Here is a 12,663-nt window from a genome sequence, read left to right as displayed (position 1 = left end):
CTGACGTCAATTCTGACGTAGGAGAGGAAGTTCTGGGCCAACAAGGCATTTCTCTTCATTCCATCCAGCCTGAGCTCCATCTCTCCTTGATCCAGCATTTCCCTTCTGTGTCTGTCAGAATTACCATTCCACCTATTTTCCAGCATCACCCTTCTTTGTGTCCATCTCACTATATCCCTATCTCACCACTTTTTCAGAATCTTCATTTGTCTCTGTCCTTGTCTTTACCCCATGTTCACCATTTGCCCTTTCAATGTCTTTATCCCCCCCCCACTTTTTCAGCATTACTTCTATGTCTCTATTTCACCTTCTCTTCATGTCCCCTCTGTATCTCTATCCTTATTCAGTAGGTCCTGCTTACCCTTTCTCTTCTTTGTGTCACTATCTCCATTTTCAGCTTTCCCCCCCTTTTCCTTTGTTACTGCACCCTGTAGCTAGAATCTTTCCACCCTCCCTCCACTCCGGCCCAGCCCAGTATGAAATATTTCCTTTTGTTCACCTCCCCTCTCTCTTTCTCTCTCTCTTCTCCTCCCTCACCCACGAGTCCTGCATCTGGCCCTCTCCCTTCTACCTGCACCTGGCAACACCCCCCTGCTCCGCGGCTCTCTTCAGCAACTCGTCAGCAGCGGTGATCAAGACAAGCTGCCGACATCGAGGCCTTTCCTCTACGAGTCTCGCCTTTGTGGAAAAAGAAGTTGAAACAAGCGGGACTCGCAGAGGGTAGGCCCCGACGTCAGAAGCTTGTGTCGATCGCTGCTGCTGAGTTGGGCACCCCTGACTTAGAGCCATAGCGCACGAGAGAGACTCCCACGGAGATGAAAACAGCCTACCTAAATTCTGGCGATGCAGGCATGCAGCTTACAAGTCCGGTGTTGCGGCGGGAAATAGCCATGCTGAGCAGTGAGCTCAGCACGTACACAGATGAAAAGCCTTGCTTGCTGATTGGTCCGGCCCGCGTGACACACTACCGGAGCCGCGGCAAAGGTGAAAAAGAGCCGCATGCGGCTCTGGAGCCGCGGGTTGCCGACCCCCGACCTAGGGTTACAAGATTTTATTTTAGTAAAATCTGGACCCCTTGCCCTGCCCCCAGGCTTGCCTCACTACACCCCAGCTCTGCCCCTAGCCCCAACCCCCGCCGCCTTTTCGTCAAGCAGGAAGGCATCTGCGCATGCGCTCACGATGTCACTGCGTTGCATCTGTGGACGCGATTTTGTTTTCAAAACCCGGACAAAGTGCTGGGTTTTGGAAAAGCCATCTGGACCCCTGGACATGTCCTCAAAAGGAAATCTGGGGAAATCCGGACGTCTGGTAACCCTACATGGATAAGCATGTGGGATCTCTTAGGGAGAGGAGGAAATAGTGGATGCTGTGGATGGGCAGACTGTTGGGCCATTTAGCCTTTATCTGCCGTCATGTTTGGCACACTAATATTCTACATGGAGATGAGAATCCAAGATGCCATTACAGAACAGGCATTCCTCTAGTAGCAGTTGTGTAGCCAGACAGCCAATTTTGGGTGGGCTTGAGCCCAAAGTGGGTGTATATCTCTCTCTCTTTCCCTCCCTGTCTTCCCCCCTAGCCTGTGCAGCAGCCTCTCTTTCCCTCCTTTCCCACGCCCCAGACTGTGCAGCAGATGCTCTCTCTCTCTCCCTCCCTTCCCCCACAGCCCATGTACCATTTCTTCAGGTTGCCAGCAGCTGTACACACTGCTGACGGCTGACCCGGAAGCCTTCCCTCCGACACATTTGCATTTTGTGTCAAAGGGAAGGCTTCCAGATCAGCTGCAAGCAACCTGAAGAAATGATACATAGGATGAGGGGTTTGGAAGGGAGGGAGAGAAAGAATCTGCTGCATGGGCTAGGGTGGGAGGGAAGGAGAGAGAGAGATTCTAGTGGGGGTGTTGTTTCATGTCTCATTTTCAATAGTGAGAGACAGGCCTAGAGAATGACAAGGGGACAAATTTTTCCCTGTCCCCACGGGAACTCATTTTCTAGTCCCATCCCTGTGAGTTCTTTTCCTGCCTTACCCCATTCCTGCAAACTCTGTCTTCATCTGCACAAGCCAAAACCACTTTAAAATCATGTGTTCGAGGGTTGTGCAGTTAAGGCAGAGCTTACAGGGACAGCAACAAAACTCACGGGGACGGAAAGGGGCAACTGAGTTCCTGCGGGGACGGGGAAAAAAATATCCCCGTGTCATTCTCTAGACAGGCCAGCTCTGTCGGACTGCATGGAACCTGTTTGTCCCTAGTGACTGAAAACACAATATTGAAGCACCATGTTGGTGCCACCACCAACCCCTACTGGCAGCAAAGCAGCTGGAAGACTCCTGTTCAGCTAAGAGGGAACCTCCCACACCACCATTTTTTTAAAAAATCCCCTTTCACATCTACTTGTGAACCATTTCTGCTGTGTTCCTATTTCACACAGGGAAGGGAGGGCAGTCTGATACACAAGAGCATAAGTTACCAGAGGTGGGAATGACATCAAGAGAAACCTTCGAAAGCTGTACACTGGTCGTCACATTTTCAGTGAATGGATTTATCTTAAAAAAAAAAGCCTTTTGATTATAGAAAAAAATTAAGGTGCGCTAGCGTTTTTAGCGCACGCACGAGATCAGCGTGCGCTAATCGAATAATTACCGCCTGCTTAAAAGGAGGCGGTAGCGGCTGGCGCGCGTGGCATTTTAGTGCGCCCTAAGTCTTTTATGATATCAAAATCCAGAGGTTTCCCCGAGATCTCCGACTTCTCAAAGAAGCAGCCAGTTTCTTTCTAGGCCCCAAGATAACACAGCCGGGGGCCTTACTTTGCTTTATTTCCTTGCAAACGTATTGTGAAGTATATTGAGTGAGCCTTTCAGGTAAATTACAGAGTTTCCTGAACTTCTTCACCTTTTTTTTTCTGTATTACCTTTTTTTTTTTTTTTTTTCAAAAATTTTTTTCAACATACAATTCTTTCAGAACAGTAAAGGATAAATACATACATCGTACAAAGAAAGGAAATAAATAATTGTAACACAAATCTTTCTAGCCCACATTAATTTGGGGCAGCTGCCATAATTGCATCTCAAAATATAGGAAAAAAAACAAAATTAAGTTGAGAAAACGCAAGTAAAATCTTCTTTAGTGCTTTCTCTATCTTTTTTGACTCTCAATAAAGACCTGTTTTCAAACATCTTTTCCCTGTTCACGAAAACTTAAAAATTGCTGAAGCTGTGTAGGATTCCCCAAAAATAAATTATTTTGCCTGTATTTTAATTATAAACTTACGTGGAAATTTTAGAAAAAAATGTAGCTGCCAGAGCCAAAACTCTAGGTTTTAACATTCTGTATTAACACCTTTAAACCATGGGCTATACTCATAGAAACATAGAAATAGACGGCAGATAAGGGCCCACGGCCCATCTAGTCTGCCCACCTTAATGTCCCTCCCCTACCTTTGCCCTGTGAATAGATCCCATGTGCCGATCCCATTTGGCCTTAAAATCAGGCATGCTGTTGGCCTCAATCACCTGTAGTGGAAGACTATTCCAGCGATCAACCACTCTTTCAGTGAAAAAGAATTTCCTGGTGTCACCTCGTAGTTTCCCGCCCCTGATTTTCAACGGATGCCCTCTTGTTGTCGTGGGACCCTTGAAAAAGAAGATATCTTCCTCTGCCTCGATGCGGCCCGTAAGATACTTGAACGTCTCGATCATGTCCCCCCTCTCTCTGCGCTCCTCGAGCGAGTATAGCTGTAATTTGTCAAGCCGTTTTTCGTATGGTAGATCCTTGAGTCCCGAGACCATCCGGGTGGCCATTCTTTGCACCGACTCCAGTCTCAGCACATCCTTGCGATAATGCGGCCTCCAGAATTGCACACAGTATTCCAGGTGGGGCCTCACCATGGATCTATACAATGGAATAATGACTTCCGCCTTACGACTGACGAAACCCCTTCTCATACTTTATTTTCAGTCCTAATCTTGAGGGGAGGGTTCATGGTGGTAATTACAGTGGAACCTTGGTTTACGAGCATAATTCGTTCCAGAAGCATGCTCGTAAACCAATTTACTTGTATATCAAAGCGAGTTTCCCCGTAGGAAGTAAGGGAAACTCACTTGATTCGTTTCTCCTCCAGCTCCATCTTACCACCCACCCCCGAGGCCACCCGTGCTGCTCCACACACACCCCTGCCGCGATCCGGCATCCCCCACTCACCCACCCAAACACAATCGCTTTCCTCCTATCTGGCACCGGCACCAATGCACAGGACATGCCGGTGCCCGAAGATTCTCCCTTTTGCTTGGACTGGGCCTTGAGCCTGTGTATTGGTGCTGGTGCCAGATCGGTGTAAGCAATTGTGTTTGGGTGAGTGAGGGATGCCGGATCGTGGCGGGGGGGGGGGGGGTGACGCGAGTGGGGGGGATGCCGGATCGCAGGGGGGGGGGGCTCGCAAATCGAGTAAAGCTCGGTTTCCAAGGCACAGATTTTGCAAATGTTTTGCTCGTCTTGCAAAACACTTGCAAACCGCGGCACTTGTAAACCGAGGTTTGACTGTATTTCTGTATGGATTCTATGCCGTTCTCTAACAAGCTGCATTCTTTGTTGGTTCTTACTTTAAATTACAAAGAGAACCTCAATCAACTCCTAAACAAAGAATCCTGGATACCTTTTTCTGTTCTTCCCATTCAATACCAACTGCCTGTTGTCCAATACTTCTCTTGGCTCCAACTGAAACACTGTGCGACAGAGTACACTTCTCCCTCCGTATTCATGGTTTCAGCATGTGCGGTTTCGATTATTCAATTTTTAGCTTTCTGGCTCCTCCCCCCCAAATTACATCAGCTTGCAAAGAGAAATTGCCGATTCCAAGCGTTTACAGAGAAAATCGGCGATTCCCGGCACTTTCTTCACCGTGTTTTGCCTCTCCTTCAGGAACAGGCCAGGTCTCCCACCGTGTTATTTGCGGTTTCACCCTATTCACGATGGTTTTTAATAGAAAACAGCAAATAACATATAAAAAAGTTTTTCATGGTTTTTCAGTATTCGCAGTTCTGCTAATCCCCTATCACAGCGAATACGGAGGGAGAAGTGTACTGTAAATTAATAATAATAACAGTTTATATACCGCAGTGCGGTTTATAAAAAATTAAAAGAAGGTACAAATTGATAGAACTTAAAGAGGTGAAAGAAAGTGGTTAACAGGTCAAGAGAACCGTATTGAGGGGAAAGAGATGTACGGGTCAGCTGTCTAGATGTTTAAGGAACATCCCGCCATCTTAGCTCTTAGTGTGAAATTCAACATTAAAAGGGTTGAAGCAGCTAAACGGTATCAGACACTACAGTTGAGATCACTAACCGGTACACCTGGTGTTCAAGACATCGGGAGTAAGGAAACAGGAACACACTTAATGCCTCCTTTACAAAGCCGTGGCAACAGCCCCGAAGCCCTTTAAATCTCTATGGGCTTCGGGGCCGCTAGCGCAGCTTTGTAAAAGAGGCCGTTAGATAAAGAAGAATGGCATATCATCTGGCTACATACCTTTAAACTTCTTAATCCTCAGCTATTTACTCAGCCATGCTACTTTTTGCTCCATAGGGCATTCTGGACACCATATAAACTTTCTTTTTTTTTTGAGTTCAATAATTTTATTGAATATTATAAGTAATATACAGAAAGCAGTTCAAATACATAAAAATTGAATAAGAAATAGTGATGTAGAACAAAAGAAATCATAATTGCAGTCATTTGCATATAATAGATTAGTAAGAAGAATTCAGAGTATTTGAAACTGCTAAGAAAAGAAATAGAGAGGATAGAGAAGCAAAGAGGATGAAGTAAAAAGAAAAAAGAGAGATGAAGAAAGAGAGAGAGAGAAAGAGAGAGAGGCAAAAGTGTCTACAAGGTAGAATGAACATATGAATCTAAGAATGACCAAGGTGATTTATTTCGCATCAAATTTGTAGAATAACGGGATATCATGTTCTTTTCATATGCATATGATTCGAATTTGTGGTACATGCTCAAGGAGTTCCACCAGAAGGTGTAGTCTAATAGTGCGGGTGACTTCCAATTTTTCAAAATGTGCATAAGAGCTGTCACAAACATGGTGTCAATAAGTTTAGGAGGACAGTTAGATAATGCAAAACAAGGGTGTTGAGAACGAAGGATTATAATATCTATGGAAATAGCTTCTGAACATTTGGTAATAGATTTTATGGTGTCCCAGATACGAATCCAAAAGGAATGAACCATAGTGCAGTGAAGAAGCATATAAACTTTCTAAATTATCTTCAGAGGGTCATAACAGATGTCGGGACTCTATCTTATTATTGTCCCACTATATCCAAATATTGGTCCAACATTTGGCACTTCCTATCTCCAATCTTACCACTCCAGGAACCAATATCCTTAGCAAAAATACTTTCTGGTGAGTTTGCGCTGAACTCTGACCTGTCTACACCTCATATCTCTCTATTTCAATCGTTAATTAGGATCACTATCAAATCCATATTGAATGATTGGAAACACCCTGACAAATTGTCCTTGGCAGCAGGGTGGAATCTTGTATGTACTGTATGTTGCTGCAATATGAAGGCATTACTGCCCAAAAAGATGCATAGGTAGCACAAATTTATGCTACTATAGGAACCACTAATATCATATTGTAAATCACAACTGACATTTCCTTTATCTCAAGCGTTTCCCGCTAACCATTCTTGCCTTTAATCCAGTGGTCTCAAACTCGCGGCCCGGGGGCCACATGCGGCCCGCCAGGTACTATTTTGAGGCCCTCAGTATGTTTATCATGGTCACAACAGTAAAATGAAACAGTTTCTCGATCATATGTCTCTTTAGCTATAAACTACAATATTATTATTATTATTACAATATTATAAATTACAATATTATTATTATTAACCAAAAGGAAAGATTTATAAACTATAAAGAGTTTTACCTCATGCAAAATTGTCATTAACTATTTTTTCTGAGGCCCTCCGAGTACCTACAAATCCAAAATGTGGCCCTGCAAAGGGTTTGAGTTGGAGACCACTGCTTTAATCCAAGTACTGTATCTATATCTTTGAGACAAGATGTGTGACAATGCTGTTAACCCTTACGCAACTGACGTTCGTGATTGCCCTGCAACCATATGTCACTGTGCTGTACCTGTGTTCTCACCTATATTAATTCATCAATATCTCCTATGTGCACTGTATAAGATACCAAGCATAATACATATATTCATGTACCATTTTTTCTACATGCACAATTAGTCATGCCTATGTATGTTATGTCGTCGTATAACTTTTTTTATTGTTTCCTATTATAAAATAATAAAAATATCGCACAAAACCCGAGCGAGTGTGATAATAACGAAAGAGGCCCGGAAGCAATAACACCCAACTAGTTGCAGCAATAAAGGTAAGAGAAAAGGGGAGAAGGAAAGCAGCCACTGGCCGGCTTCAAAGGCCCATTCCAAATACAGCACCTAGCTACCTCCTAAAGAGAGAACTTATGCTAACAGAAAAACAGCAGACGTTAGCAAACTCTGGCGAATATAAATGCCATAAACCCAAAATGTTCCAAGTGTGATACACCAATAATACCTAGAAATAGGCTAATGCCAGAGCAAGCGTGTCTCTGTACAAAAACACTATCAGAGACTATGGATCTCAAGTGCTCGCGGCTATTGCCAATAGAACAGGGATGTCAAAGTCCCCCCTCGAGGGCCGCAATCCAGTCGGGATTTCCCCACTGAATATGCATGAGATCTATTAGCATACAATGAAAAGCAGTGCATGCAAATAGATCTCATGCCTATTCATGGGGGAAATCTTGAAACCCCGACTGGATTGCGGCCCTCGAGGAGGGACTCTGACACCCCTGCAATAGAACCACTCTAGGCCAGGGGTAGGCAATTCCGGTCCTCGAGAGCCGGAGCCAGGTCAGGTTTTCAGGCTATCCACAATAAATATGCATGAGATAGATTTGCATCTCAAGGAGGCAGCGCATGCAAATCCATCTCGTACATATTCATGGTGGAGATCCTGAAAACCTGACCTGGCTCGGGCTCTCGGGGACTGGAATTGCCTACCCCTGGTCTAAGCTAATAACCTATGGTCGGTCCAAAGTGTTCTATTTTTTTAATTTTTAATCTTATTATGTTTAAAGATCTAAATCAGTGGTTCCCAAACCCTGTCCTGGGGGACCCCCAGCCAGTCGGGTTTTCAAGATATCCCTAATGAATATGCATGAGAGAGATTTGCATACCTGTCACTTCCATTATACGCAAATCTCTCTCATGCATATTCATTAGGGATATCTTGAAAACTCGACTGGCTGGGGGTCCCCCAGGACAGGGTTTGGGAACCACTGATCTAAATGCCAACCCTCAATTCTCGTGCAAGGGGGTTCACCGGCCCAAAGTGACGCCGTAACCACGCGCTCAATGCCCGGCACTGTTTGGCAGCAGTCGAGCGCATGCGCAGTGGCCAGCGGAGAATCCCAAGCTCCCGAACAGCTGATCGTAGAAGGCAAGAAATGCAACTGAGAGCCTTTCCCGGGGGGAGGGCGCGAGCACGAGCCTGCAACAGCAGTTTCCCCCCTTAAACGAAGCAAGCCTAGCTTGTGCAAAATCCCCCCCAAGAGGCAAAAGGACGCCTTACCTTCTGGCTAGTAGTCGGCAGTCCGGCGTAGGCCACGGTCTTGCCGCTCATCACCGCAGCCCTGCAGTCGGCACACGCGCCGACGGTCAGCTCCTCGCCATCATCCGCCAGCAAAGTGTTGGGCACCCTGGGGCCGTAGAGGAAGACGGGCAGCCGGGCGACGGGCACCGCCTTCAAGCCGGGGCACCTCTCGCTCTCGTGGCCGCAGAAGAAGCAGGCGAAGGTCCGCACGCTGTAGTGGCCGGAGCCGGGGCCGCGGTGCGCCCACTGGGCCAGCAGGTCGTGCGAGCAGAGGGCGCAGGCGGCCACCTGGCCGGCAGCGTCGGGGGGCCGGGCGCCGGGGGCGGCGGGCTGGGCGGCGAGGAAGGGGAAGAAGGGCTGGCGGGGGCTGCTGGGCTTCACGCTCAGCCTCAGCTCCTTGCCCGGCGCCAGCTCGGCCCCGCAGATGTAGCACACGGCTGGCGCGGCCCCCGCCCGCCCCTGGGCGTCGCTGGGCGCCAGCGTGCGCTGGTACAGCCCCAGGAAGAAGCGCGGCGAGGCGAGGATCTCGTCCCGGCGGCAGGCTCGGTAGGCGGCCCAGATCTCCTCCAGCAGCCCGTGGCAGCGGGCGCAGCTGCGGGCCCGCCCGAGCTCGTCCAGGCCCCGGGAGCCGGGCGGGCAGGGCAGCGAGGCCAGGAAGGGGAAGTGCATGGCCTGGCCGTTGAGCGTCCGCGAGGGCACGGCGCGGGCGCCCCGCCGGCACTCGCGGCCGCACAGGTGGCACGCCTCGCCGGGCACCAGGTAGACGCGCTGCGGGGCGGCCACGCCGGCCGCCTCGAAGCCGTGCCACTGCTGCATGAGCGCGGCGAAGCAGCCCGAGCACACCAGGGTGCTGCCCGCCGGGCTGACGGGCAGGGCGCCGGGGGCCGGGCTGCGCCGCCCCACCAGCGGGAAGAAGGGCTGGCCGGCCGCCGCCTCCCCCTCGCGCTTGTGCGCGCGGACGCGGTGGCGGCCGCCGGGGGCCAGCGGGCGGCCGCACAGGTAGCACGCGCGCTCGGGCTCCTCCTCGCCGCTGGGCTCGTCGTCGTCGTCGGCCTCGCTGCTGTCGGCCAGCGACGAGAGGTCGGAGTCGGGCGGCGACGGGTTGCCGGCGCGCCGGGACTCGCACTGGTGCGGCCGCTTGAGCCAGTACATGCGCTTGTCGAGCGGGGTCCGGCTGCGCTCGAACGCCCGCCACTGCTCGGCCAGGAAGCGCTGGCACACGGCACAGACGAGGGCGCAGCCGTCGGCGCCGGGCGGCCGCGCGCCGGGCGCCGGCTCCTGCCGCTGCAGGAAGGGGAAGAAGGGCAGGCTGCGGTCGTCGGGCGCCTTCACGTGCAGCCGCTGCTCGCGCCCCCGGCTCATGGCCCCCCCGCACACGAAGCAGCGCAGCGCCTCGGCCGCCATGAGACGCTGCTTGCGGGACAGCGGCTCTTCCATCGCCTCCGACGCGCGCTCAACTTTCGGCGGGCGGAGAAAAGCCCGCGCTCCCCCCCCCCCCCGGCCGAGGTGGAGCCGGCGCCAGTGGCTCTCCCCCGCCCCCTGTCTGGCCGTCTCGGGTCAGCCTCGCGCCAGGTGAGCTCCAGGTGGCAGCCTCGGCTTGCACGTGGCGGGAAAAGGTGGCACGCGCGAGACGGCTCGAGCCGCCGAAAAGTTCGCTTCGGCCAAGAACTGGAACGGTTTCAACTTGGAACCGGTTCAGCCCGTTCGGGGAAAGTCTGGTTTCCAAAGGTTGGTTCTACGGATTTTTCTTCAAAACTTAATGCTACAGACTCAGGGTTAGGTTTGTGGAGTTTTTTTTTTTAATCCTTGCTAATGAATTACTGGGACAACCAAAGCCCGCATAGCATTCACTGTAAACGTGCCTTCTGCTGCCTCAGTGCTGCAACAAAGTAATTGCTTATGATACCTATTACAGAACGGCACAGGGATACAGTTTTCCTTGTCCCCGCAGGAACTCAATTTCCCCGTCTCGTCCCCCTGAGTTTTGTCCCTGCCCCTTTTCCTGTAAGCTCTGCCTTAATTGCACAAGCCTGGAACACTTAGGATTTTAAAGTGCAGATGAGGACGGAACTTAGCCATTGGTGGAATGAGACATTATGACATCACAATCTGAGCTCTAGAATGTTGCTGCTTAGGATTTTAAAGGGTTTGAGGCTTGTGCAGATCAGGATGGAGCTTAGGCATTGGTGGAATGAGGCATTATGACATCACAATCTGAGTTCTAGTCTAGAATGTTGTTACTTATGATGTTAAAGGGTTTGAGGCTTGTGCAGATGAGGAAGGTTGGAGCTTAGGCATTGGTGGAATGAGGCATTATGACATCACACTCTGAGCTCTAGAATGTTGCTACTTAGGATTTTAAAGGGTTTGAGGCTTGCAGATGAGAACAGAGCTTGCAGGAATGGGGCAGAGATAGGAAAATAACTAGCAGGGGAGGGACAGGCAAATGAGTTCCCACGGGGGACGGTGAAAAATTTGTCCCTGTGTCATTCTCTAATAGATACTAACCCTGACACCAGTGCTGTGGCACTCTGAGACAGATTTTGCTTTTCTGTCCCCCTCTTGGGCCAATCTTGTGATATGAACTGCCCAAACCTTTGTTGCCTGCTCATTCCATCTTTTTTTTTTTTTTTTTTTGGCTTTACCATTTCCTCTGCTTGGTTTTCTCTTAAGTCCTTTTCCGGGATCTCATTTCTAGTTTGTTTCTTCGCTCTCCCTATCTTAACATTGTAACATAGAAAATGATGGCAGATAAAAGACCCAAATGGTTCATCCAGTCTGCCCAAAAAAATAAATAATTTAATTAAAATTGTCCTTTTCTTTAGATATTTCTGAGATCCAGATCCCTGCACGATCGTGTGCTTAGGTTCCATCAAAGCTCACCCCAGCCCATCTTAACCATTTCAGCCATCAAAACCCTCCCCAGCCCGTCCTCAACTGAATGTCCGCATACGGGACACAGACCATACTAGACTGCCCAGTACCAACTCTAGTTCCTTCAATGTCTACCCATTTTCTGATTAGAGATCCTCTGTGTTCATTCCACGCTCATTTGAACAAATGTTTCAAAAGTAATATTAAAAAGGTAATGACACACTATATAGGCCAATATTGGATACGAAAGGAAAAACAGAAAAGGACACATTGTATATACATTTAGGATGGGGGGGAGGGGACAAGAGGGTGGGAAAAAAGACCTGAAGGAAAAGTTGAATAAATAAAAAGGCCTAGTGGGACCAATTCCATACTGACGGCAAGTATTCATGGGCCGAAGACGTACTTTAGATAACAAACACATCTTGGAACAGGAAAGTTTTGAGACTTGATTCGACTTTAGAAAGACGTGTAGTGTTTTAAAGGTAATCCTATGCACTACTGGAATCCAGTGTGCATCTTTTAAGAGGGGTGTTACACGATCAAATTTCTTTGCTTTGTAAATGACTTTGTACAACTTGAAGCCTTCTAATTTCCTTTTGTGTAATGTCCTGGTACAGTGTGTTAGAGTAATCCAAATGAGAGATTATTAGCGAATGAATGAGAACTGTAAGAGATTTGGTGTCTGCTCCTCCAGTCTTCAGCCTCCCTGTTTTCACTTACTTCCTAGCTTTCCCTGATTCCCTAGTTCTCCCATCATTCCTTCTTCAGCTTCCTATTCCCCTATCTTTCTCTGACCTCCTAGTTCCCCATGTCCACTCTATACTTATCTCATCCCCAGCTTCATGTACATAAAAGTCGCCATACTAGGACAGACTGACGGTCCGTCAAGCCCATCATCCTGTTTCCAACTGTGGCCAACCCAGGTCCCAAGTACCTGGCAGAAATCCAAAGAGTAGCAACATTCCAGAGCTGAGATTGTGATGTCATAATGCCTCATTCCACCAATGCCCAAGAGCCAACTTCAGCAGTGATGTCACAATGGCTTGATTATCCTATACCTGGCTCACACAAGAGTTGCCATACTGGGAGAAACTGAAGGTCCATCAAGCCCAGC

General features: G+C 48.8%; 1 protein-coding gene across 4 annotated transcripts in view; it reads right to left on the bottom strand.

Moving 5' to 3' along the window:
* The window catches only part of GSE1 (Gse1 coiled-coil protein), a 750,299-nt gene extending 740,152 nt beyond the window's left edge, over window positions 1–10,147 (bottom strand). For all 4 annotated transcript variants that reach the window (XM_033940699.1, XM_033940700.1, XM_033940701.1 and 1 more), the window contains exon 1: window positions 8,652–10,147. In XM_033940699.1, the coding sequence (XP_033796590.1) occupies window positions 8,652–10,109 (1,458 nt within the window). In that variant the 5' untranslated portion in view covers window positions 10,110–10,147. The remainder of the gene's footprint in view (window positions 1–8,651) is intronic.
* Window positions 10,148–12,663: the final 2,516 nt, after the last annotated feature.

Source organism: Geotrypetes seraphini, chromosome 4 (assembly GCF_902459505.1).
Source record: "Geotrypetes seraphini chromosome 4, aGeoSer1.1, whole genome shotgun sequence".
In the NCBI taxonomy this organism is placed as follows: Eukaryota; Metazoa; Chordata; class Amphibia; order Gymnophiona; family Dermophiidae; genus Geotrypetes; species Geotrypetes seraphini.
The sequence above is the reverse complement of the archived record's forward strand: the minus strand, read 5'-3'. Positions and strand labels throughout refer to the sequence as shown.